At 34.3% G+C, this 23,104-nt stretch overlaps 1 protein-coding gene across 1 annotated transcript in view; it reads left to right on the top strand.

The window, feature by feature from the left end:
- Window positions 1-8,649: 8,649 nt before the first annotated feature.
- LIN28B (lin-28 homolog B) overlaps window positions 8,650-23,104 on the top strand; it is a 120,512-nt gene continuing 106,057 nt past the window's right edge. Inside the window, exons 1-2 of the mRNA XM_046674774.1 lie at window positions 8,650-8,659; window positions 9,493-9,680. Coding sequence (XP_046530730.1) covers window positions 8,650-8,659; window positions 9,493-9,680 — 198 coding nt within the window. The remainder of the gene's footprint in view (window positions 8,660-9,492; window positions 9,681-23,104) is intronic.

The following is a 23,104-nucleotide window of genomic DNA, read 5'->3' as shown; positions in this document are numbered from 1 at the left end:
ATATTTACCTGTCTAATTCCCATCATAGTTGTTCTGTAAACATTGGGTGAATGGATTTTTAAAAACTTAATTCTGTTTTCTTTACCACCTCTTTTGTTTTTGAAAAATTTTAAATCATTACTTAACATCAGTAAAATATAGTAATGTCTGTGAAATAATTCCATCTTTATTTTCCTTTGAAAGGGATGATGATTTAAAACTGTCAATAACCAAAAAACATATGTAACTTTGGATAGTGAAAAATCTTAATATCTTCATCATTTGAATTGACTGGCTTTCTCTAAACGCAGAAAGCTCATAGTTAGAGCTCTTAAATTAAGTAGTGGTATTTAGCTAAGTTTTTTACACCATTTGATTTTTACTTTATAAGTCTACCATTTATATCATCTGAATTACTTAAAAAGGTTTTTTTTTCTTTTTTTTACAAAACCCATCAATTGTTTTTACACATCTTTAGAATATGTTGCTTTGAAATTTTCTGTCAATATAAGCGGAGAAGATTAAACATGGCCTATGGGCTATTAGAATAGAAAAGGTTGGGCTAGTGTTTTGCTGAAGTTTATGTATACTATTTAAATACACCCTCACATAAACCAAATGTGCAAAATAAAACAAGATTGTCTCAATGTAAAGGAAAGCTGTGTTTCAATAAGTTTTGATAGTGCATTTTGTTAATGTTAGGGTCTGTCATTATCTTTTGTCTTGGTTATAAACACAGGATAACTTCAGGATTTCATGTCCAGAGGTTCGTGTGTCTTTTGTTCACATGCTTACTCTATTCTTTTCAACTCTTACTCAGTGGGATTGTCATCCTTTGTAAGAAGAATCTTGGGTCAACATTCAGTAGAACTCTGTACTTGGAAAAGCTTCCATTTCATTTTGAAAAGAAAATTAGAATGCAGCTTAAGGAAATTACACATAATGGTTTCTTTTTTCATGAGTTGGTATAGTAGATATAGTGTGTAAAACTTAGTTAAGGGAAGAAAGACAACCCTGGGTGGTAGCAGGTGAGTGGATGCATGTACAAACCAATCTGTTTTCCAGACCTTAATAACTCTGACCCAAGGATAAAAATGATAATTCAGTGGCCATCAGGAGTTTCTCTTCCAATCACTATACTTCATTATTGGGTGACCTCTTTATTGCAAGTTTTACTGTGTTGTGACATCTACCAGCGGATATATCAGAAACAACTGTACTTACTCATATTTTTTAAAGAAGAACTGTTTTTCCTTTTTAAAATCTAGGTTAATGCATATTAGATACCTTTAATTAAATAATCTTAATGATTAAAATGTATTACCATTAAAGTAATTTTTTCTCAAAAAGTATTTGAATGTAATAGGGAGACCCATAATCAGTGGTATAGTACCACAATTAGATTCTCATGATTTAGTTTCTAAAATATATATGAAGAGAACAGTTAAATAAGTTCATCAAGAAACACAATATTGTAGGTTAGGTTGATTTTTTAACTATGGTAAAAAAAAAAAAGAAAATGGAATTCTTGAGTTACAGTGTAAAATTAAATATTAAAAAATTTTAAAACTGCATTGTTTGTGAAATCAGGTTCTTTGACTACATCTTAATGGTCTTGTTTAAAATGTTTTTTAAACCAATGTCCTTTAATAGGAATGAAAGACAAATTGATGCCAATTGGTTATCTAATTTTGCTAGGTAAGTCTTAAATTGTAAAAAAAAGTTTACAGGTCACTTCACAGAGTCAAAACCTAGGCATTTTATTGCTTTCTAATGAGCCATTAAGCTGAAGAAGAGGCAATTAAATAGGCAATTAATGTAGTACTGACTTGAGCTCTCTGATTTTAGGTTCTTCAGAAGACGATGAGGTCATTCAACCAGGTTTCATCAGCCCCAGGTTAGTCTTTTTTTTTAATTAAATATTTTATTTCATGTTTTAAAAAGATCACTGGAGGCATATGAGAAAACTTGTCTGCCCTCAGGAATTCTCCATTTTGGCAGAATGGGTAACAATCCTACTGTACTCCAGGCCACTTCATCTGTATACTGATACTCTGACCAGAACTGCATGGATGAAATTTTCTAATTAACTCCTTTTCCTCCTGATTTTAGCAGTATTGGATTTTGTGATTCCTTTTCCCATAACTCAGGGAAGATGGAGAATAGATATTTAAATACTTATGGAGCTGAGTGAAAAGTATTTGTGGTTTGTTCATTTTTGTAACTCCCGTAGCACATACACACTCACAAATATTTGTTGAATGAATTTAAGAATAGAGACTTGGTGCTGTTTTCAAATAACTTACCATAGCATAAATAGCACAATATGTTAGACACTTTTCAGGGAATTAGGGAATTTCCCTGACCTAGGGAAGCTCTATTTATTTTGCTTTTCATGAACATGTATCAAGTTTGTTTCTCATTATACTGCAAAAATGAATCATTTGAACTTCTAACATTTTAAACCTAGACTTTTAAAAATATATATCCTTTCATTTATTTAGGTGTACTGTAAAAGCTGACTTTTGATATATAAATATTTTCTTATGTTACTGAAATTAACTGAAAATTTACCACACTGTCTTTTTCAGTAACAATTTTATTTGATGATAATATATTACTCCAGCTTCTACTCTGATGAATTTAATGTCTTGGCTCTACTCTTGACTAGTACTACTTTGAAAATACACTTAAGAGCTGTGAAATGACAAAATTTATGAGCATTAATAAGTACAAGTAAAAAGATGTTCTGTTATTAAACTTAAATATAGGATTATAGATAATGAGGAAAGTAGGGATCAGAAAGTTTAATGAGGAAGCCACTGATAGGCATTGCCATTTGACAAACACTTTACTTTTTCCTAGAGTGAATCCTTTGACATAGAGAGGATGCTCTAATGGGTGTCATGAACAAGAAGATTCTGAAAAGTTGCTACAATATTTTAATCTACCATCTAGTTTCCCCTTACGATTGATTGTGGTTTTTCTCTAGGTGCAAGTTGGAGGCAGTGCAGAGACTTTTTTCTTTTCTGTTGGGAAATAATGTTAACACCAATGTGTTAAGTGACTGCAATAAAGTTTCATGTCTGTGTTTCCTTGTGATTAAAAAAGGGTTGGCTGGGGAGAGGTTCCACTTTCACCAAAAGAAAAGTTATTTCCAGTGATTATGTTTAAACTGAAAGACTTAAACATCAACTGGTCCAGTCTCCTCACTCACTTTGCAGATGAGGAAACTGAGGCCCACAGACACTTAATGATTAGCCCAGAGTCACTAGGTCATTAAGTGGGACTAGAACTCTGGCCTCCAGTTTCTAGCTGGATGCCTTTTCTCCACATGTTTGCTTCCCACAGAGGCATCTTTAAAGCCTGAAGATTTCTTCTCACTTGCCTCCTCTTTTACTCCTGCACTGGTCTTTGCTTTCTCACTTTCCGTCTACCTGTCCCCTTCTCCCAGATAAACCCAAAGGGAAAATATTAAAAGAAATACCTGGGAAACAGACCACACTCTTATTTCAGTTGATATTTTCTTTTGATAAAATTAAGTTTTAAAGAATAAACTTTCATTCGTTGCTTTGGGGGGGGGAAAGAATTGTATGTTTACATTATTTAGTGTCATTTCTACAGACGCAGAATAGTTACTGCAAAAAGATCTTTAAATTATGAAGCATACATGGTCAAGTAGTACAGGTGAAAAACGGACTCATTTTTCAAATAAAACATGAAATTTCCTTTTGTGCTATTCTGGGCAAAGTAATGTGATGCTTGCTAAATGATTTTTCTAAACTATTACTGTTCTAATTAAAATCATTTAAGAAAGTATTTGTTGAGCACAGTTCAGAAAATATTTGAGAAGAGTAATAATAAAGTTTTTATTTTTCCTTTTCATTGGGGGAGAAGTATGTTAACAGAATAGGATGTTTTGCTATTCCAGTTTTTTAAAAAGAAACTTTCTACAAAATGGTGGGCTTAAGGTAATGCCCCTTTCTGAATTAATTCTGTTGCTCTAAATACTTTGCCAAAACAAAACTGACCAAAAAGAAGGAAACAATTGCAAATGCTTGTTTTTTTGAAATAAATGAAAGTGATTTGTCTGGAAAACTTAAAATTTATGCTGATCGGTTTCTGTATTTCCATAATTTTATTTAATTATACTATGGAAATGTGTTGATATATAAGGAAAAACTTTAAGAGCTTTTTACAGCTGTGTAAAACTTCTGAAATTGGAACAATTGTGTTAAGCCAAAGCATTTTGCGTCCAGATAAGGAAATTAAATGAGAACGGAATTTTGCTTTGTGGAAACAAAAACAAAATGCCTCCATATTCTGAAGTGCCTCTACTTTAAGACCAACGCGCCCAGCCGAGGACTCCTTTCATTTGACTCCGTATTGTAAGAATTTCAAGAAAGTTATTTGCCAGTCAAGTAGTTTACTGGAACGCGGTGGAGGGATCAGGGGCAGTTTGCCCGACGTGCGGGTCCGCAGCTTCTAGGCGGGAGACCTCGTGCCGCGGCCGGAGAGCGGGGTCCCTAAAGTCGCCCCCCGCCGCCCCTCCACCCCGTTCCCAGCCGACGGCTTTTCCTGAGCCTCCAAAGGCGCACGGCGACGTTTTCGTGGCTTCCCGAAAGGACGGCGCCAGGGTCTGTCTGAAGACAGCTCCATTTTAGGCATGGCCTGGTGGGGGGGGGGGGGGGGGGGGGGGGGGGTGATGGGTTTTTTCTCGGGTTCTCCTGGCCCCCCCCCCCCAGCTTGACTTCACTTTTCTTTGATTGCGGGGGCTCTGACATCTCGCAGATAAAGGGATCAAATTATAAATGATATATGTCAGGAAATGTAGTAAAAGTAGTAGATTGTGCCAAATGTTGCCTTCAGAGTGGTGAAGGCAAGGGTTTCTTTTGTTTGGTGTTCTTGGGGACGAAATGACAAATGGAGAACTCCCTTAATTAGTAAGAAATCATCAGCCTTCTTTGGAACGGCTCGACTTTCCAGCGTTGAGGTGGTGATGTGCCGAATAAAGGGAAAGGTGCCTGGAGGGAAAGGGGAGAGGAAGTGGCGGGGCGGGAGGTGGAGGGAAAGGGCAGCTCCGCGGGCCTGGGGGTCTCGGCGCCCCGGCGCGGGCCGCGCGGAAGGGACGGGCGGCGGAGACCGCGGGGGCTGCAGCCCGGCCCGGCTGCGGGAGGAGGGCGCGGGTGGAGCCGCCGGTGCGGGGCCACGGCCCCTCCTCCGAGTTGAAGAAGAACCGAAGCATTGTTTCTGCTTTCATAGAAGTCACTCATTGCTTGTAGTTGCAACAACGACGGTGGGCTGCGGCCCCTCTTTCGGGTCTTTGCATTATACTGTTGGAATTAAAGAAAAAAAAACAACTGAGAAAATGTGTACTTCGTTTTTTAAATGGAGAAACCTTAGATTGCGATAACCAACGGGCGTATGATAGGTTATTTCCTTCATCCCCCTCCCCCCAGTGCGTTGACGAGTCTTTGTGGCTACTTGAACTCCTTTTAAAGTCATTTCGAAAGAACTATGATAAATCAAGCTACTAAAACATTTGGCTTTCACAAGTACAAAACATGCGTTTTGAGTCAAGCACAGGTCTTTCAGGCACCAAAAACAAGTAGGAAATGAGAAAAAAATTAAAACCAGAAGACTTCAGGAAGGTGACAAATTGGAAAGCATTCTAGGAGATTCATAGGACCATTTTATGTGAAAGAAGCACTCTATGAGCTTAAAGAGATTATGGTCAGTTTTATAAAAGGATCTTAGGCTCAGAAGATTGGGGGCGGGGGGGGGGTGCAGAAAAGACGAATCTATTTAAAAGACAGTGCCATATCCCTGAAATGGTGAGTGGTCTTTTCTGTCTCCTTTCTTCACTTCTCTCCCTTCCAATTTCATTCCCTCCTACTCCCTCTATCCTTTCCTCTTCCTTTCTCTCCCCTACCCCCTAGGTATGTTAATGCATTTGCCTTAAATTCTTTGTGAATGAATGTTAGAGGATTTCTCAGAGTTCCCAGTTGGAAAAAGCTTTCTACACAACTTGAAAGGCTGATGTCCCTCTCAGGAAATGAATGAGTCGATAACCTCTGACACCAGTGACCAGTCCAGTGAACCCTACCTTAATTCCACTAATACTGGAGGCCCCCAATCAGGCAAGACTGTGAATCTCATAACCATCCCATACAATGTGGTTCAGTTATGGTATTTCACACTTTTCAAGTGTATACTGATAGGTTTGAATTTCAACAAATTTAGCAACCAACAAGAATTCAGAATCCACCTATATATTGTTTCTGATTTTATGATTAAGCTATTTTCTAATTAAAAACAAACTTACAGATAAAATATTTACCATAAATATATGTCAGTGACAAAACTATACTGGCCTGTGAATTTTATGTTAATTACTTTTACATAAATAGCACTTCCCCTCAATTTATAATACTTTTTCAGATTATCTTTCTCTGTTACTAGATGTTGATTTTTAAAAGTAATTCATTTAAAATATGAAAAAACATAACATTTTAAATTAGTTTTTCTATTTCATATTCTGTGAAATGTTTAACCTGGAACGCCTTCATTAAAGTTCCTTCATTATAGGTCAGTGTAGTCAGTCGATTCTACTATTAAAATAATGCCCAGTGAATGTTATGTTAGCAATAATTTTTTTGAGAGCTTGGAGCTTTTGTTACTCTTGCAAAAGCATTTGGAGTTTTACACTTTTTTCCCTCCCTACCAGCTGGCACATGGTTATTTCCCCCAAAGTAAATAAAATGGAAAAGCTTTGCCCCATTTCTGAGAAACAACAAAAGAAATAAACGGAGCAAAAATCTTTACAAATTCATCAGTCTTGACTGACGCCTTTTTCCAGGAACAGCTGAAAATAACATATATTTAAATACATCCTTTTCAGATCTGAACCAATTAGTATAGATTTATATTTAGTTGTTTAATATGGTGAGGAGGTGTAATTAGGTGCATTATGTGGGTTTCCAAAGCTTTTAGATTCAGAATCTCTACATTTTAGCTTGTGTGAAACAGTGTTAGAGTGAAACAGAGTTAGGAGTGTGGACATGTTTGAGAGACGGGGAGGGGGATTGCGGGCATGGTGGGGGAGGGTCGACTCCGTGGCTTTGCCGAAGGGAAGTGGTATCTGTAGTTTCTCCGTAAACTGCTTGTTTAAGAAAATAGGGGGTGGGGTGGGGGAAACAGTGGTGGTGCGTTTTAATGTTTCGAAAACGGGTGATATTTTACATGTTCAAGGAAATAAAGCATTTCCAGTTGATCTATAATATTTATTGTAGTCGATTAGGGCGGTAATATTGGCATCAGCATCTAGTAATCAACAAATCGTTCGAACCAATTTGAAAGGTAAAGGGTAAGCATTTTGAAACTGGGGGCGGCCCAGGGAAGGGACGCTGGGAACCGAATCTGTTATTAAATTTTCGTTCATTCGAGCCTTCTGTCCACTGGTAGTGGACTTTTGAAAGGTCAGGGTCCAGTCTACACGAGACGAATTTACCTTTCTTCTCCCACTTGCCCCTCTTTCCTCGCCCCTCCCCCCGCCCGCGCCCGCTTTTTTCTCCCCCACCTCTTTCTCTGGCTCTGCAGCCGCCTGTGCTGGCGGCTCCTCTTCACCTCCCCTGCCTGGCGCTCCCCTCCCCCTCCCTGCCCTGCGTCGTCTTGCTCTTGGGGAACAATCGCCACTGATTGAGGTTCACTCCATGTTAGGCTGGAAAACTGGGCTGTTATTTAGGAAGTCATTAATCACATCTCCTCCCCCGGAAAGAGATGGCGGAGAAACCTGTGAAGTACAATTCCTTACCAGCCCCCTCCAAAATGTTCCGAAGTGATAAACCCAAACACAATTTGACTGCATGAAGGTGATAGCGATTTTTCTGGTAGGATTTTATTTTAAATTAAAAAAAATTTCAGGGCACCATCAGGTAATTGTGTGCTTTTGTCTTATTGTAGGTGTATGTTACCATTATCTGAAGTTTCATGGAGATGTAATTAGGTTTAATTAGATCTTTGGTAAATTATATATTTTTCTCTTTAAGAATTGAATTAAATGTGAAATGTGCGTCCTAAGTAGGGTTACTGTTATCGAGCAGCTGAATTCTTAGGGGAAAAAAATCGAAAACTCAGTTGCTTTATTTAAACGGCTTTTTCCCCCTAAATGAGATTACTTAGACAGGCTTGTGTGTAAGGCACGCGTGTGCACATATATGACTGTGCCGTTTTTCTAAATCGACGATTCACAAGGACCTTCCATTGTGTTTAAATAAAAGCACAAAATCAGCATTCTGATTTATCGTAAAGAAGCGTCCCAAATTGTCTTTAAGATAACATGTTTGAGTTTTTCGTGTTCATTCATAAATTATTTTGATGTCAGCATAGATGAAATGGCGATTGGTTATCTCTTCCTCTCGCCAGCCCCTTAAGGATCCGAGGTGAAATTAGTAGCAAGAAAGCATGTAATTGACAAAGTCACGTGTGCTCAGGGGGCCAGAAACTGGAGAGAGAAGAGAAAAAAATCAAAAGAGGGAAAGCACATTAGACCATGCGAGCTAAATTTGTGATCGCACAAAATCAAGATGTTAGATTGATGCAGAAGATCACTCCGTTCCAAAGGGAAAGTTTTCATCTCACGAGTTTGGAGCAGAGGGCCCGTGGGGCAACATGGCCGAAGGTTAATTTTCTTTTCTATTGTTTTACTGTGATTTTCTCTCTTCCTTTCTCTCCCTTCTCCCTCTCTCTCACCCTTCTTTGCCCGTCCCCCCTTCCCCTTTTACCCCAATACTGGGCATCCCCCCCACCCCCCATCGCGCTATGGGGCTTTCTGCAACCTATTGTTATAGATCTCCAAAAATGTTTTGTACCGCCCACACTGATTCACAACTTGAAAAGCTTTCAGGGGGCTATTGTTTGAATTGTTTGAGTGTGATTAAGCGCAGTTTCAGTTAGTGAGCCCAAGAAAACTTTTATACACCTGCCCCCTCCCCCATTCCACCCCAACTTTAATTGAAAGTTATTGGGGGGGAGGGGAATGTACATTGCAAATAACCCTGGATTCACTGCTGCCGCATGTGCATTACTAGTTCTAACCATCTTCACGGTTTCTCTTTCCTCCTCGTGCCCGCCGGAGAGAATAGTTTCGCTGAAAAATTCTCTTTGTAAATGGGATCAGTGTTAAATCAGCAATATGCAAGTAAAGTATCGCATGCTGTACTGTAATATGTGGCTGAAAAGCGGAGTTAAGTGAAAAAGTACACGTATGTACAGAAACGTGGAAGTTACTGTGATCGATAGAACAGTGTGGCTTCCCCCTCCCCCGCTTTCCCTTTTAACCCTTTAATATTTTAATGTTTTAAATATTTTCTGTGGAAGAGAAGAAGGAATCCACCGTTTAGTAGCGTTTTTTTTCTATTTCCTCTCCCCCACCCCCCCAAGGAGTTTTTTTCTCTTTCAGTGAACAGTATAGGAATACGAACTAACTGACTTTTTTTGTCCTGTTCTACTCAGGCGGGGCAAGCAAAGGTGGTGGCGAAGAGCCCGGGAAGCTGGCGGAGCAGGCAGAGGAGGAATCCCAGGTTTTGCACGGAACTGGCCACTGTAAATGGTTCAATGTGCGAATGGGATTTGGATTCATCTCCATGATAAGCCGAGAGGGAAGACCCTTGGATATTCCAGTCGATGTATTTGTACACCAAGTAAGCCAAACTTTTTTTTTCCGCCTCTTCACCTTTTTCCATGTGGAGGAGCTGATCACTTTTGTCAATGGACCTAGAATAGTGTGTTCTTAGGTAGATTGAAAGACAAAATTTTCCTTACAATCACAAGTTAATCCAGATTTCAGGGTACGTGTATGGGCCCGTTCCTAGGTATCTTTTTCCAGGTATCTTTTCCTAAACAAATGAAATCTTTGAAATTTCACTGCTTGGGTGCTGGGTGACTTTATTAGCAAGTTCCGCTCTTCATTCGACAGCAATTTCGCACAGCGAAATTGCGGTAGTGTAGCTTCCGGTGTTGTCGGTTACAATGTACTCTGTCCCGTAAGCCTGGTGAATGAGTGGGAAGATGAATGAAGAAACAGTGATCATTTTAAGTTAAAAAAAAAAAAAAACCCACAAAACACCAATTTGCTGTTGTAAGAACTCTGTAAGTCCCCTTATTTTAGACGTCTCTAGTCACAGTAGCTTCAGCTATTATTTCATCTCTGCCTGCCTGGTAGTCATTTGTAGATTCAAATCAAAATAATTTGATTTCACAGTAAAAAAAAAAAAAGAACACTGTTGGCCTAGTATGGATTTGAAGAAATGCAAGAAAGGATGCTTGGTAATCAAACATTTTAGAAATATGCCCCTGTAGGGCATAGGTCCAAGGATACTGTCTCTTTAAGAGACTGAACTCAAAAAAACATGTGGCCAGAGGCGGCTCTAGTTTGTGTGTTTAAAATGTGTTACTCTGCTACTTGGGGTAAATTTCCACCATTGCTTATATTGTGTTGTAATTTTTTAAGATGCTTAAATACAGAACATAATGTCATTGCTTCTCATTTTCAAAATTTTACCCAGAAACAAGCATATTAATACCTCTTCCCCTTTCACTCCTCTATTGCTTAATCTCTTTGTAGTGAAAAAGATATTTACAGTTTGCACACTTGATTATTTCATCAAAAGAAGTTAAAGAAATATAAATTCTCTGTAATAAATTCTTAGGTAAGAGTAAAAGGATTTAAGACTAAAGTTTGTTTTGGTTTGACATCTGAGTTAAAAAGAATGGAGTGAATGGCTATCACTACTGCAGGTTGACTGACGCAGATACGTGTAGGAAATACTTAGTATATTTGCCTGAAGATTATATACTTTATTTGATACCATGTTGTATGTTCCTGGTAATATTTACAACCTCCTTTCCCCCCTAAGGAATATCATCTTCCAATTAAGTATATAAACAGTAGAAACACATGAAACCATTCTGTTTTGATCTGTTGTCCTGTGGTGCTTGGTAGCTTCCTGACCTTGCTGTGTGGTGTGTGTTTTCCTTTCCTAAAGGCCTGGCCATCATTATTGGCTGTTTACACGTGGAAGGATCAGCATAATCTGTGAATTGAAACAGGTTTAAATACGTAAATAGAAGTCCACAGACAGGCTACTGGATTTTATGCCTCCTACTTTATATTGCAAAATGAAGCCACATTTTCTGCTTTTTTCCTCCCTAAACAGAACAACTGAAATCTTTGACAAATCCATTTTCTCTCAGGCTCTGGCTTTCCCCCCTTTGAACCTTCTTTAGGTTGTTAAATTGTTCTTTACGATCTCATAAATTTGTTTTATAGATGAATGAAAAAAAATAGCCCTTTTCTTCTTTGTCTGATCACACCTTGTTATAATTTGGTTTTCTATGTTTACCTTTTAATATATTCAAATATTAAACATTTTGTTAACCAGTATTAATTCTAGAACCACAAGACATCTAAATTTAAGCTATTTAATGGTTATATGTTGATAAATATTCCTATGTCCACTGAATTAAGAAATAGTGTATTGCTGGAAAAGTTTTATTTATAGATAACAAACACTTTCTAGAGTACAAACATTAATTAATATTAGACTTGCTTTAATCTTCTGTTACATATCTTCTATTTACTAAAAGAACAGCATTAAAATGATGTATGGGATAAAAATTTTCTGAAAATATATATGTTTGTATTGTTGAGAAGACTATGTCAAGATACATTCTTAGGAAGAAGTATGTAAAAAGTCAATAAAACTTAAATATTAGCATTTTTGTGATGTAAAAAAACAGGGCAGTGATAATCTTTAAAATTAGAAAGTGACATTTTAGGGGATTTTTTTGATAGTTATAGTATGTATTTGTTTTTTGAAGTATGTCTCAGTCTTTTTCAGGGAAAAATCACTTAGGTATCAGTTGCTTTATTTTTTTGTTTCTTGACTTTGATGCCTAGGTAAAGGGGTTTCTGTCTTATATTGGGACTATATAAATTGCATATAAATCATATGAATAATTGTTTTGAAGAAGGGAAGAATCCTATGGATTTTAGCTAAGCAACTACAAGTAACAATTAGATGGTCATGAATGATGTGTGCAGGTATCATGTGAGCATCACTTAACACAATCAGGTTGCAATTCAGGACCATTTTGTAAAAGCTTTTACAACATTTTTATTATTTTAGCTGCCATTTTTACTGTATGAGCATTTTGAAAGCATACTAGGTTTTGTGTGTAATTGTAAATTAGATTTTTTCCCCATTGTGTCTATATGCTATTTTGTTATTAAAGAATAGGCATTGTAGATAACTAGGAATTTTAAATGTTCAACTGGACTAATATCTAGTTGTTATTTTAAATATATGAAATAGTGGGGTTTTTTTTTGAGTGTTCAGAAGTACATGTGCCATTGATTTTTTTGAAATTATTCTGAAACACGTTTTCAATAGTATATATTTGGGGAAATAAAAAACTAAATAATTTTGGTTTCTTTAAAATAATATTTAAAAATTCATGCCAAGGTACCCAGGATATTTTTTTCTGTTTTAAAAATATTGACTGCAAAGAAATGAGCATCAAAAAAAATTCAGTTGCAATGAAATGAAGAGAAGATGTGTGTGTGTGTTTTTAAAATAGAGCTGTACATAGTTACATGGTTCTATTTAAGATCTGTTGGCAGTAATACATTCAGACTTTGTTCTAGTTTCTGTAATGTCACTAACTCCTCCAAAATAAACGCCTGCCTTAGGTGGTGTGCTTTCCCTCTCTTTAGACTCGTTGATAAATGCAGTGAGATTCTGCTCTTTGAGGATGGTGTGGGACCATTGGTGGTTTAAAATGACAGGCTTCCTTTGACTTCCTAATGTTCACTTGTGATTTAAATAACCATATTTTTATGGATTGTTAATGACTATATGTATTCTGACACGTTAATACCGAAACATTGATAGCGTTCAATAATATTTTATTTTTAAAAACTTAACAAAAATGTTTAAATATTATACTGTGAATGTTGTCAGCTCACTGTTCTTGATATTCTTGATAAGGTGTTCCTTAGATATTTAATATTTAAAATTTGAAAATTTTGATGATGATTTAGTTTGTATATAGGATAAATTTGTAGTAATTTCTTAGGAATCCAATATAAAACACAGAGATTTGTTTCTCAATGGAAGAAGGCATACACATGGTTAATACAGATATGTCAGTCTGAGTTCTTACTAAGATGATCTCGTCAATTAGAATACAATTATTCTGTAAGTACTGATAATTAATACTCCTACCCTAGTTTATTGTTATTAATAACTTAAAAAAATTTTCATCCACAGTTAGTTTGTGGGATAACATGTTTAAATTGCCTGGAAAGATCTCTGGCAACTTTTTGAAATATTGTAAGCTTTTAACAGGACTTAAATATTTGGTGGTACTTTAGATGAATCACATGGTAATTAAATATTAGATCTTTTTTGGAGAAAGGCAATGTTACCCAATAACTACCTGTTGATGTTTATCATATAAGTTTTTGACATTTGTTTCCAAAGTCATTATCTCACCTAATAAGATAAAGTGATCAATTTGAACTTTATTTTGTTCAGCCGGGGGATAGAATCCATTCTCCTTATTGCCCTTTATTCAGCTCATTTGCATAATAGTATTTTCTTCACTTGGGTTACATATTTGGAATTCTTTGCCATCAAATATGGTACAAAGGATTTTAAGCATAAATATATTTCATTTACTTCACAATTTATGTAAGAATTTTTTTTCTAAAGGGAAAGAGTACTTTCAAAATTACTGCAATTTTGCAACCATTACTAAGTGAGCTCAAATATTTATTAATAATTTGGTTTTGAAGTCTTCATTTACCTTTCAAGTATTGATATGTTTTTCTTATGCTCTTTATTTCTGATTTATAGTTTCATCTTTATGGAGAATACAAGTGTCCATATTAAAATATTTTATATACTTTATGTTCCTTTTATTAGTTTGTTTGGAAAACATCTCAAAAAGTAATGGAAATAAAAGAAATAAGAATAAATATTGTAACTGAAATAAGTTCAAAGCAATTTTATTAATAATGTAAAGGATATGAAAACATTTGGAGATGACTAATATTTAAATATATGAAAATTTTAAGTATTATATACAGTTCAATTGCTGTAGCATGGAGTTCATGTCTCAGTTTTTTCAAAATTAATTACACAATTTATGGATATAAATTTACTCCAATGTGTTCATGTTTAAGGGCTTTTCATAATATTTCATCACCAATTTATTAGGCACGTTTACTTTTCTCATAGTTTAGCATGAAAACATTTTTCACATGCAGAATTGATGTGATTATTATTATTATTGGGTCTATTGAAAATGTCATTTTCAAAAAAAATTAGACAGAGAAATCTTGGAAATTTAAAAATGTGATCATATAACGTTAGTGAGTTATGCATTTTAATATTTTAAAAATCTTTCCAAAGCTACCAAATTTTCAAGATGATTTGCCCAGTGGACCAATTCAGAAGAGTACTAAATGAAATGCTTTAAAGCTGGTTAATCATAAAGTCCCACTTAAAGGCATTTAAAAATCAAAAATCAGACTTTAATTGTCTTAAAAGATATTGGATACTTTTCTTCTGATTTTCAAATGCTGGTCCAGTTTCAAGACTCTTTTTTTGTGTACTTCTAAAGAGAGCTTCTCGTTCAATTTAAATATGAAATGTGAATTGGGTACATATTTAGGACATAGTCTTTCCTCCTTCTTTTAAAGATTGTTGGTATAATTCAAATATTTTCTTCTTTATTTTTGATTCTTCTTTTTTAAAAACCACTCACAACAAACAAGGCAATAAATCAAAGAACTGTTTTTAAAACAAGCATGTAAGTGACAAACCACTTGAAAGTATTCAGCATAATGTCTTTAACTCATCTTGGAGTTCTTGGGTTTCATAAGAATTCAGCAACTTCTTTTGTTACCTGCACTAAACATGGTAGATTAAAAAGTGTCTTCAGTTGTAAATTTTGTTGCTTTTGAGCAGCAAGGAACCCTTACTATTTGAATTTGTTTGAATTCTTTCTGTTCAGAAATTATGTAAATATTGCAGATAGTTTTGCATATCTTAACTGAGCAGTTCTTTTGGTACTGTGGTTAACTTAAAAGTTGCTAGTTAAGAATATGGTGTACTGTATTTTTATTTCTAAACCAAGAATAACCTAAACAAATAAAGTGAGGATATTTCTGATTAATTAAACTGGAAATGTATTACTTTAAATGTGATATTCTATGCACTTGATTTGGAACTAAATATGAAATAAGTTACTTTATTATTGTCAATTCTTGTACCTTGAGATATTTCTCACTGAATTTTATAAGTAACAGGAAGATCAGCTTGTTCAATATATGGTTACTGTGGCTTATGACGTTAACATATACAGTCCAGAAGACACTTCAATGATTTGTATTCCTCTCTAAAATAATTTGATTATAACATCTTTTAATATCAGAAAAGTTGATAACAGTAATATATTCAGGAAAATACTTTGCAGATCACTGGGGTACATTTAGAAATGATCTTTTAATGAGTACTCTGTGAAATGAGTCATGAAAGTGTTTGTTATGTTGCATTTTGATACATCAGGATTAATTTTGTCTTTTATCTAGCAACAAATTGGAAGATTATCTGATCTCCCCCCCATATCTAAATATTTGACAATTTGGAAATACTGTCTAAAATAAGATTTACAGATAATTGAGAGATTTAATCTTGTATTTCTTTTTATAATCAGCTGCAAACTGGAGTGATAATACCTAACTTTTCTGGTCATTGTGAAGAGTAGAGATACTGTTCTATAAATTGCCTAGCAAATATGTGTTGAATAAATAAACTAAAATGTAAACTAATCTTTACCACAATAAAATCATGGATAAGTGACTTTCAGTGGCATGTATTTATGGTGGAAAATTAAATTGATATCTTGTTTTATGTGCTCTCTTTAAAATTGGGCAAAATGTGTTGTGTAATATTAATAGCTTAATTTCCATTATGGTGAACTACAGGTGAACTACCATAATGTTATGGTATAGAATATTATTTAATATTGTTTAAAATTCCAGGATATAAACTGAGACTTGGAAATAATTTTGTTATATAGATATTTTTGTTTTAATAGTTAGTTGTGTCATGAGGTGTTACATGTGTATTCAGGTGTGCATATCCCGTTTGTGTATTCTTCAGTATAAGCTAAGGAAAAAAATATTGTCTTAAATAGACCTGCTGTGACAAGTTAATACCTTTTGCTCTATTAACAATTATTTAATTCTTATGAGTATTCAAATTCCAGTTTATTATATGTCTGTAGGGGAAGTATGTTACCTCATCAGTGTCTCAGTGTTCTTATAGAGGGGGGGACAAAAAGTACACATTTGTATAGGATTATTATGAGGATTAAATGTTATTGCACATGTAAAGCATTTAACACAGAACTTGGGAGATAATAAGCACTCAAGGATGTTTGTTGTATGTGGTTATAATTGCAAAGGAGAAGAAGTGTGATAGAGTGAAGGAGAAAACATCAGAAATGGAGGTTTAGGTTTGGCTCTGCCAGTTGATGGGTTTCTTACTTTTGGCTAGTCGCTTACTCGGAGCCTTGCTGTTCTATGGGTAAAATGTGGTCAATAATATCTTTTCTCCCTATTTTTGAGGGTTAGGGTAAGGGTAAGTTGAGGTAGTATACATGAAAAAATTTAAAAATTGTGGCAATCCCAGATTTTAGTTATAACCTGTATTTCAAGCACTATATTTTTATTGATGCTTTCACTATATACGTTGTCAGAATTTTTAAAAGGTAGTGAGCTCATGCCATTTGTTTTTTGCCTTGTCAGTTTTATTGGGGTATAATTTATATAGAATAAAATTCCCCATATTTAAGTATGCAATTAGATGAGTTTTGACAACCTATGTAACCACCACTACAGTCATGATACAGAATATTTCCTCACCTCAAAAAGTTCCTGTGTGTCCATTTGTAGTCACCCTTGACGAAAGGAGGCTCACTTGTCCTATATGATTGTTGATATGTCATATTAACTGGTTTATTGACCTGGTTCCTTCTAACTTTGTCTGGTTAGACGTCAGCTACAATCCAGTATCCTTTATCAAATAGAATCCACACTTATTTTCATGTTTTTTGTTTGTTTGTCTTTAGCTGTTTCTGCTTGAAGATTACCTCATCACCAGTAGTTTCTATGCTTATAAAAGTGAGATTAACTAGTGTGCATTTCACTAATCTTCAGCCTTAATTTCATTTATCCTTATAGCTCTTTTTCATACAATATAAACTGACTGCTTACCTAAAGGCCATAATTAGGGTTATTGTTATTCATATTTCTTGTCAGAAATTTAATGTCTTTCTCAACTGAGTTTTTGTGTAAACATTCTTAGAGGTGTAAATCGACAAGATGGCTTATTGTCATATAAAAGTATTAACTTTTAAAGAAATGGTTTACTCTAGAAAAATTTCTGGTTCCATAATTTATCCAAGTGTTTCTTTTAATTGATCACATACTAAGTGTAAAGCAATGTTGATGATAGATTTAAGAGTCTGCTCTCCAGCTTGCTATAAATTCTTTCTATTTTGTTTCTTTTAGCAAACTTTTTAATAATATTTTTTCAATTAATTCTCATTCTTTTCATACAAGGTATAAAAGCAAAGGATCATTTTTTCCCATGTACTATTCACTTTCTTTTTACAAAATCTAATTATATAGACTCTACCCATTTAATTTGGGGATAACTATGATGAAAAAATAAATTTGTTTTAAAATTTTGAGCTACGTATAATGATTTCTCATCAGTCTTAAAATACATAGTTTTCAGATTTCATGCGTAGAAACTATCTTTACCAATATTTAGAATCATATTATTTTATTTTGCTATTAAAAATACACTTAATTTGTACCAGCTGCTTTAACTTTTTGTTATAACAGTCCACTTTTTAAAATCAAAACCCACTTAAATTTATTACTTTTGTTAATCTTGAAGTTGGCCTCTATTTCAAAATCTTGTAAATCTAACTTGCTGATAACTCTTAAGATTTTTGTTCACTCTGTGCTGTATAAGACTCTATGTAAATTTCAAATTAATTTTGCTTTGGCCATGATTTGTTGTTCATGACTATTTCTTTCCTTAAGCTTTGTAAGCAATTCCCTAGGCCATTACTGATAGCAGCTGGAATGTTCCCAGATATTATAATGCCTAAATTCTTTTATCTTAACATTTTTCAATTCAAATGAATCGCTTTGTCTTTAGTTCAGTCTGTAACAGAAGTCTGACAACACAGCTTATATCTGTCACTTTAAATACTTACTAGATCATTGATGTATTGTGAAGCTTGGAATAAATATTATCAACTTTTTTCCAAGGTATGATTATAATAACACGTAATTTTGCTTACAATATGGAAACACTGGTGCTTGGAAACTAATTCCACTTTTCAGCAACTCCTTTAAATAGATTAAATGATATTAGAGACACACATACCTAACACAGTTCAGTGTAAGCCACACATTTAAAGAGATAAATGAATGAGTATTTTTCAATTTTAACAGGAGAAAAACCGGTTCTCTTTTTAGGATTGGTTAAACTATGAGTCAGAAATTTAATCACAGTACTGACCTCATTTTTTAAGCTCTCTAATTAAAATTTTTAGTTGAATCTCAGGACAGTTGGATTTGCGTGTTCGCCCCTTTCACTGTTTCCTCCCCCATGCCATTGAAGAATTTTGAATGGTGAGGAATTTGCGCCCTTTGGCTCAGGTTGCAGACCCACTTGATCAAGCTAGAGAAGCCGGGGTCAGAACTATTCATCGCTTATCTTTTCCTTGGGCCACTTGTAAATCCTGCTTTTCTGCGCTGCAAAAAATCTCTTTATATTAGACTTATAATAAAGCCTGGAGTATGAAAATGGGCATAATAGTTGATGCTTGATTGTGACTCCACGTGGGTTAATTTCGCTATTTTTTAGAAGTTTTTTTATTGCATTGCACCTTATTTGATGCATATAATTTTATTTCAACACGTTATTTCATAAGATATTATGAAAGCATCCCTGTTGGTAGTGAAAGTGTGGTGATATGATATTCTATCTCAGGTTGAGATTTTACACCTTTGAAATGTAGTGATTACTTTTAAGTAAATTGAGTTAGCTAATTTGAGTCAGATCTGTAAAAAGCCCCAAAGTATTTTGTTTTGATGTGCTTAATTTCTAGCATTTACACTGACACTTAAAACTTGCCTGAATCAATTATAGCACAAGTTTATGAACTGTATCAATAATGGTGTAAAGACTTTAAATGTAGACCGAGGTTTAAACAAACACAAAACACTTTGTTCTTATCTCAGCATCCCTTAAAAGTATACAGCTCTGGTTCAGGACCTCAGGACCACCCATCACCCTGGACATTGGATACTCCTATTTATTCAAGAAGCTTGTGAAGTATCTGTGTGCCAGTGGGGGATGGTGTGTGTATCTGTGTAGGGAATCAGTTAGATGATTTTACCCCAACAAAAGCAGCAACATTGTTTATAAACTGAATTATGCCCCTGTAGAATTTTCTAGTTGTAAAACCTAACTTACATTAAATGCTTGTTATTTTATGTAAGTACTGGTTGCAGTTTTCACATTTTTGATGCTTTCAGAAGGTTAAAGTGGGCCCCCATTAAGATTAACCTCAATCCATTACAGCTTTTTGGCTTGCAGGCCCCACCCATTGGCCTTGGATAGCTAATACCAGCTTTTGTTTCTTCCTGTAGAAAGGAAAGGAAAGAAAACTGTTCTTTCTCTTTCATTGTGTAAGTCATGTGACTTCCCTTTTAGTTAGTTACAGATAGGGTTGAAGTGAATCTCAAAATGAATATCAAAGTTTTATGTTTATATGAAATATTTATTGAAATGTGCCTCTTATTTAATTGATGTGTTTTATGCATTAAAATATTTGTTTTGAACAACTGTACCTTATTTTACATCCATGCTGTTGTTTTTATGGAAGCCAAAAAAGGTTACTAAATAGATTTAAAATATACTGTTCTTTTTATCTACATCTTCTAGTTTCTTAGTCTACTTACTTTTCCATCTGTTATCTTTTAGCATCATTTGAGGTTTCTGAACTGTCGCTTTTTTCTCAGAACTCACAGTGTAAAGAAAGTAGGTGTGGTGGTTGAGATGATTTTAGCAAGGAAAAGTTGCTGGTAGGGAAAAAAAAGAAATGTGTTATAGGACTGCATGTAAGTGTAAGAAGGAATTAATTGGGTATATTTCTTCTTGTTCTTCTGTCTCACCTCTCAATAGTAATAAGCAGGGTAGCTAGAAGTTTGGGAGAAAATGCTATCCAGCTCTTAGAATGTTTATATCAATAGACTAATTTCATTATGAACTTAGGTAACATGAGGATAAATGTTGATGTTTAGTTCTAATTTGGTGGTTTAGTCATGATATTATAATTTAGTTATGAACCATTAAATATTTAATCTTTAAGCTTATTTTAATTTGTTCTTAAGCTATTTTTCCAAACATTTAAATTCTATTTTAGTAAACAATATAACTGTCACCAAATGCTAAGTAAAATATTTGAAACAATGGTACTTTTAAAAGAAGTATCCTCTCAATGATTTTTAAAATATAATTTCTTTGCCACATGATATTTCCATGCAAGTAAGTACTTTTAAAAGACTTCTAAGAAGGATACCATTCTAAAATCTAGGATGCATTTTTATTTAAAATATTATATTTCAATAAAATGTTCCAGACTATTGTTACATAAAAAAGCATTGTTTCTTTTTCATAGTTTTGTAGTTCCTAAAGGGCAGTAATATTTAATCCTATGATTTTGCCATTAATCCAAGATAACTTGGCTAATTAGATTTGAAAATATGAAAAATTTATTGAGTTATATAGAAAAGCTGCTTAAGTTTCTTAATAGCAGTGGGTTATCAGCTTTTCAATAACTAGGATCTGATATGAAGTCTGTAATTAATGTGCTGGTCCATGCTTTCATTTACGTTAGAATTTATAGTACGTGATTTATTTTGCGTGTGCTTTACAGTTAAGTATTTCAACTTCTGTTTAGTTAATTAATTAACTTTTAAATATTTATTGCTATTTTATTTAATGTTTAAATTGTCACTACAATTTTGCTTTTGAGAAAGGTTTAGGATACTAAATCTTTCAAATCTGCTGTCCTCCACTTACCATTTGGATTGCAAGGTATGCATAAAACACCAGCAATCTATGACGAAGTATTTGAACCTAGTACTCACATTTATTGTTGAAATAATCCATGTAGTATCTTAGTGTCATTGTAAGTTTAAAAAGTTAACAAACAAGAACCTACTTATAAAAAGTTGCTACTAGGTTTTTTTGTGTACTACTTGCTTTTCTTTTTGCTAACAAAATTTGATATTAAAAGATGAAAAGTTAAGTGTTTTCTGTTTTATAGCTCTGGTTTTTTTCCTGCAAAAATTTTCTTTAGCTTGTGTGGAGAAAAGTAGTTTTTTAAATGAATTGAAATGGCTTTAAGTATCTTCTTGGTTAGTCAAAAGTCCAAGGCTCATTTGTGGGAGTAACACCATTTGGGACATTGCCACTTGTTTTCATGTGGGTTACTGTAACTTTAAGGTTGATGAAAGATTTAATTCTGGATTTTCTTTCTCCTAAAATAAACTTTATAATAAATGGGAAAGAATTTTTCAAATAGTTGAAATATATGAAGGGCCAAGTAAATATGGACATTTGTTTCAGTACATAATCTTTAGTTTAGGGTTGGGTATTTCTTTTTTAAAAGATGTTCTGATGTTTGAAAATCTTAACAAATAATGTTTGGGAAATTGTCTTGTTAGGTGTTGACTTTTCCATCCTTTCTGTCTTTTCTTTTAAAAGTATCTGGCCACTATTAAATCATTAATATGGGTAAAAGTAATCCAGAATTTCCTATGAGATTCAGTATTCAACATATATTTATTACCCAAATTTACAAAATCCATGTGGATTTTGGGAAATCTCCTAAGACATGGGATAATGTTTTCAGAATGAGATTTTAGAATAGAGCTTATTATTTTGATTTATATTTTTAAATTTTTAGCTGTAAGTAGAGAAAAGAAATTATTCAAATTATTAAAGCATTATGCTGTCCCCAAATTATTCCCTGCCCTAACATGATTATTTCATTTGCCACCAGGAATTATTACAGCCCTGAGTGGCCTTTCTGTAGTCTCCTCCTCCCCTTCTTTCCCCCTCCCCCACTCCCCTTCGGGAAGGAAGCCTGAGGCCCTAGCTCTAGAGATACCAGGAAAAAGCAATCACTCAGCAGAAAGGGTCTGTCTTTAGCAGAAGTATCATCCCCTTGGTGAAGACTGTAGTTGAGAAGAGGTTGATAGCAGATAATAGAGTTCTTTAAAATTTATTCTAAATTAATTTAGAGTTTATTTTTGGTGCAGCTGGATATTGCTGTCATTATGAAAAAAGAAGTCTGTCTGTCTGTTTAGGCATTAGCAAAGTCAAATCTAGTCCTTCTCCACTTCTCTCCATTTACTTAGCTTTGGTTAATTTCTTCATACCTTTTCTAAAGGTTGTTGCCAGTGATTTTCCTAACAGTGGCGAGGACAGTGAGTTCTGAACAAAAGAAATGAATGGTTAGGTAATTTTAACATTTCTAAACACTTACTGATGTTTGCACTATTTACCTAAATTTCGAAAGAAAGTATATGTGAAATGTTTTACTCTACATCATTTGTCATCTAAAGATAATGTTTGTATCTAGCATATATTTGCTTAGAGGAAGGCTTTTGAAACCACAAACTGATTCAAAAAATAGGCTAACAATGAAAATAAATTGATATTGCTAGATCTAGAAATGTTTAAATTATTTACTTCCTTAGAGAGATTGTTCACACAATCTCTTTTTTTTTTTCTTCAGGATAAGTAAAAAAATGCAGATTCAGTGGGGTAAACCCTATACCGTAATGTAAGATTTCTGAAGGGCCCAAGTTTCTTCTGTTGTGCTATAGATATTTCTGCTAGCATTTCTTCATCTTTTTTTTTTTTTTAAAGATTGGCACCTGAGCTAACAACTGTTG

The sequence above is a fragment of the Equus quagga genome, chromosome 11 (genome assembly GCF_021613505.1).
Source record: "Equus quagga isolate Etosha38 chromosome 11, UCLA_HA_Equagga_1.0, whole genome shotgun sequence".
Classification (NCBI taxonomy): domain Eukaryota; kingdom Metazoa; phylum Chordata; class Mammalia; order Perissodactyla; family Equidae; genus Equus; species Equus quagga.
This window is presented reverse-complemented; position numbering and strand designations above follow the sequence as displayed.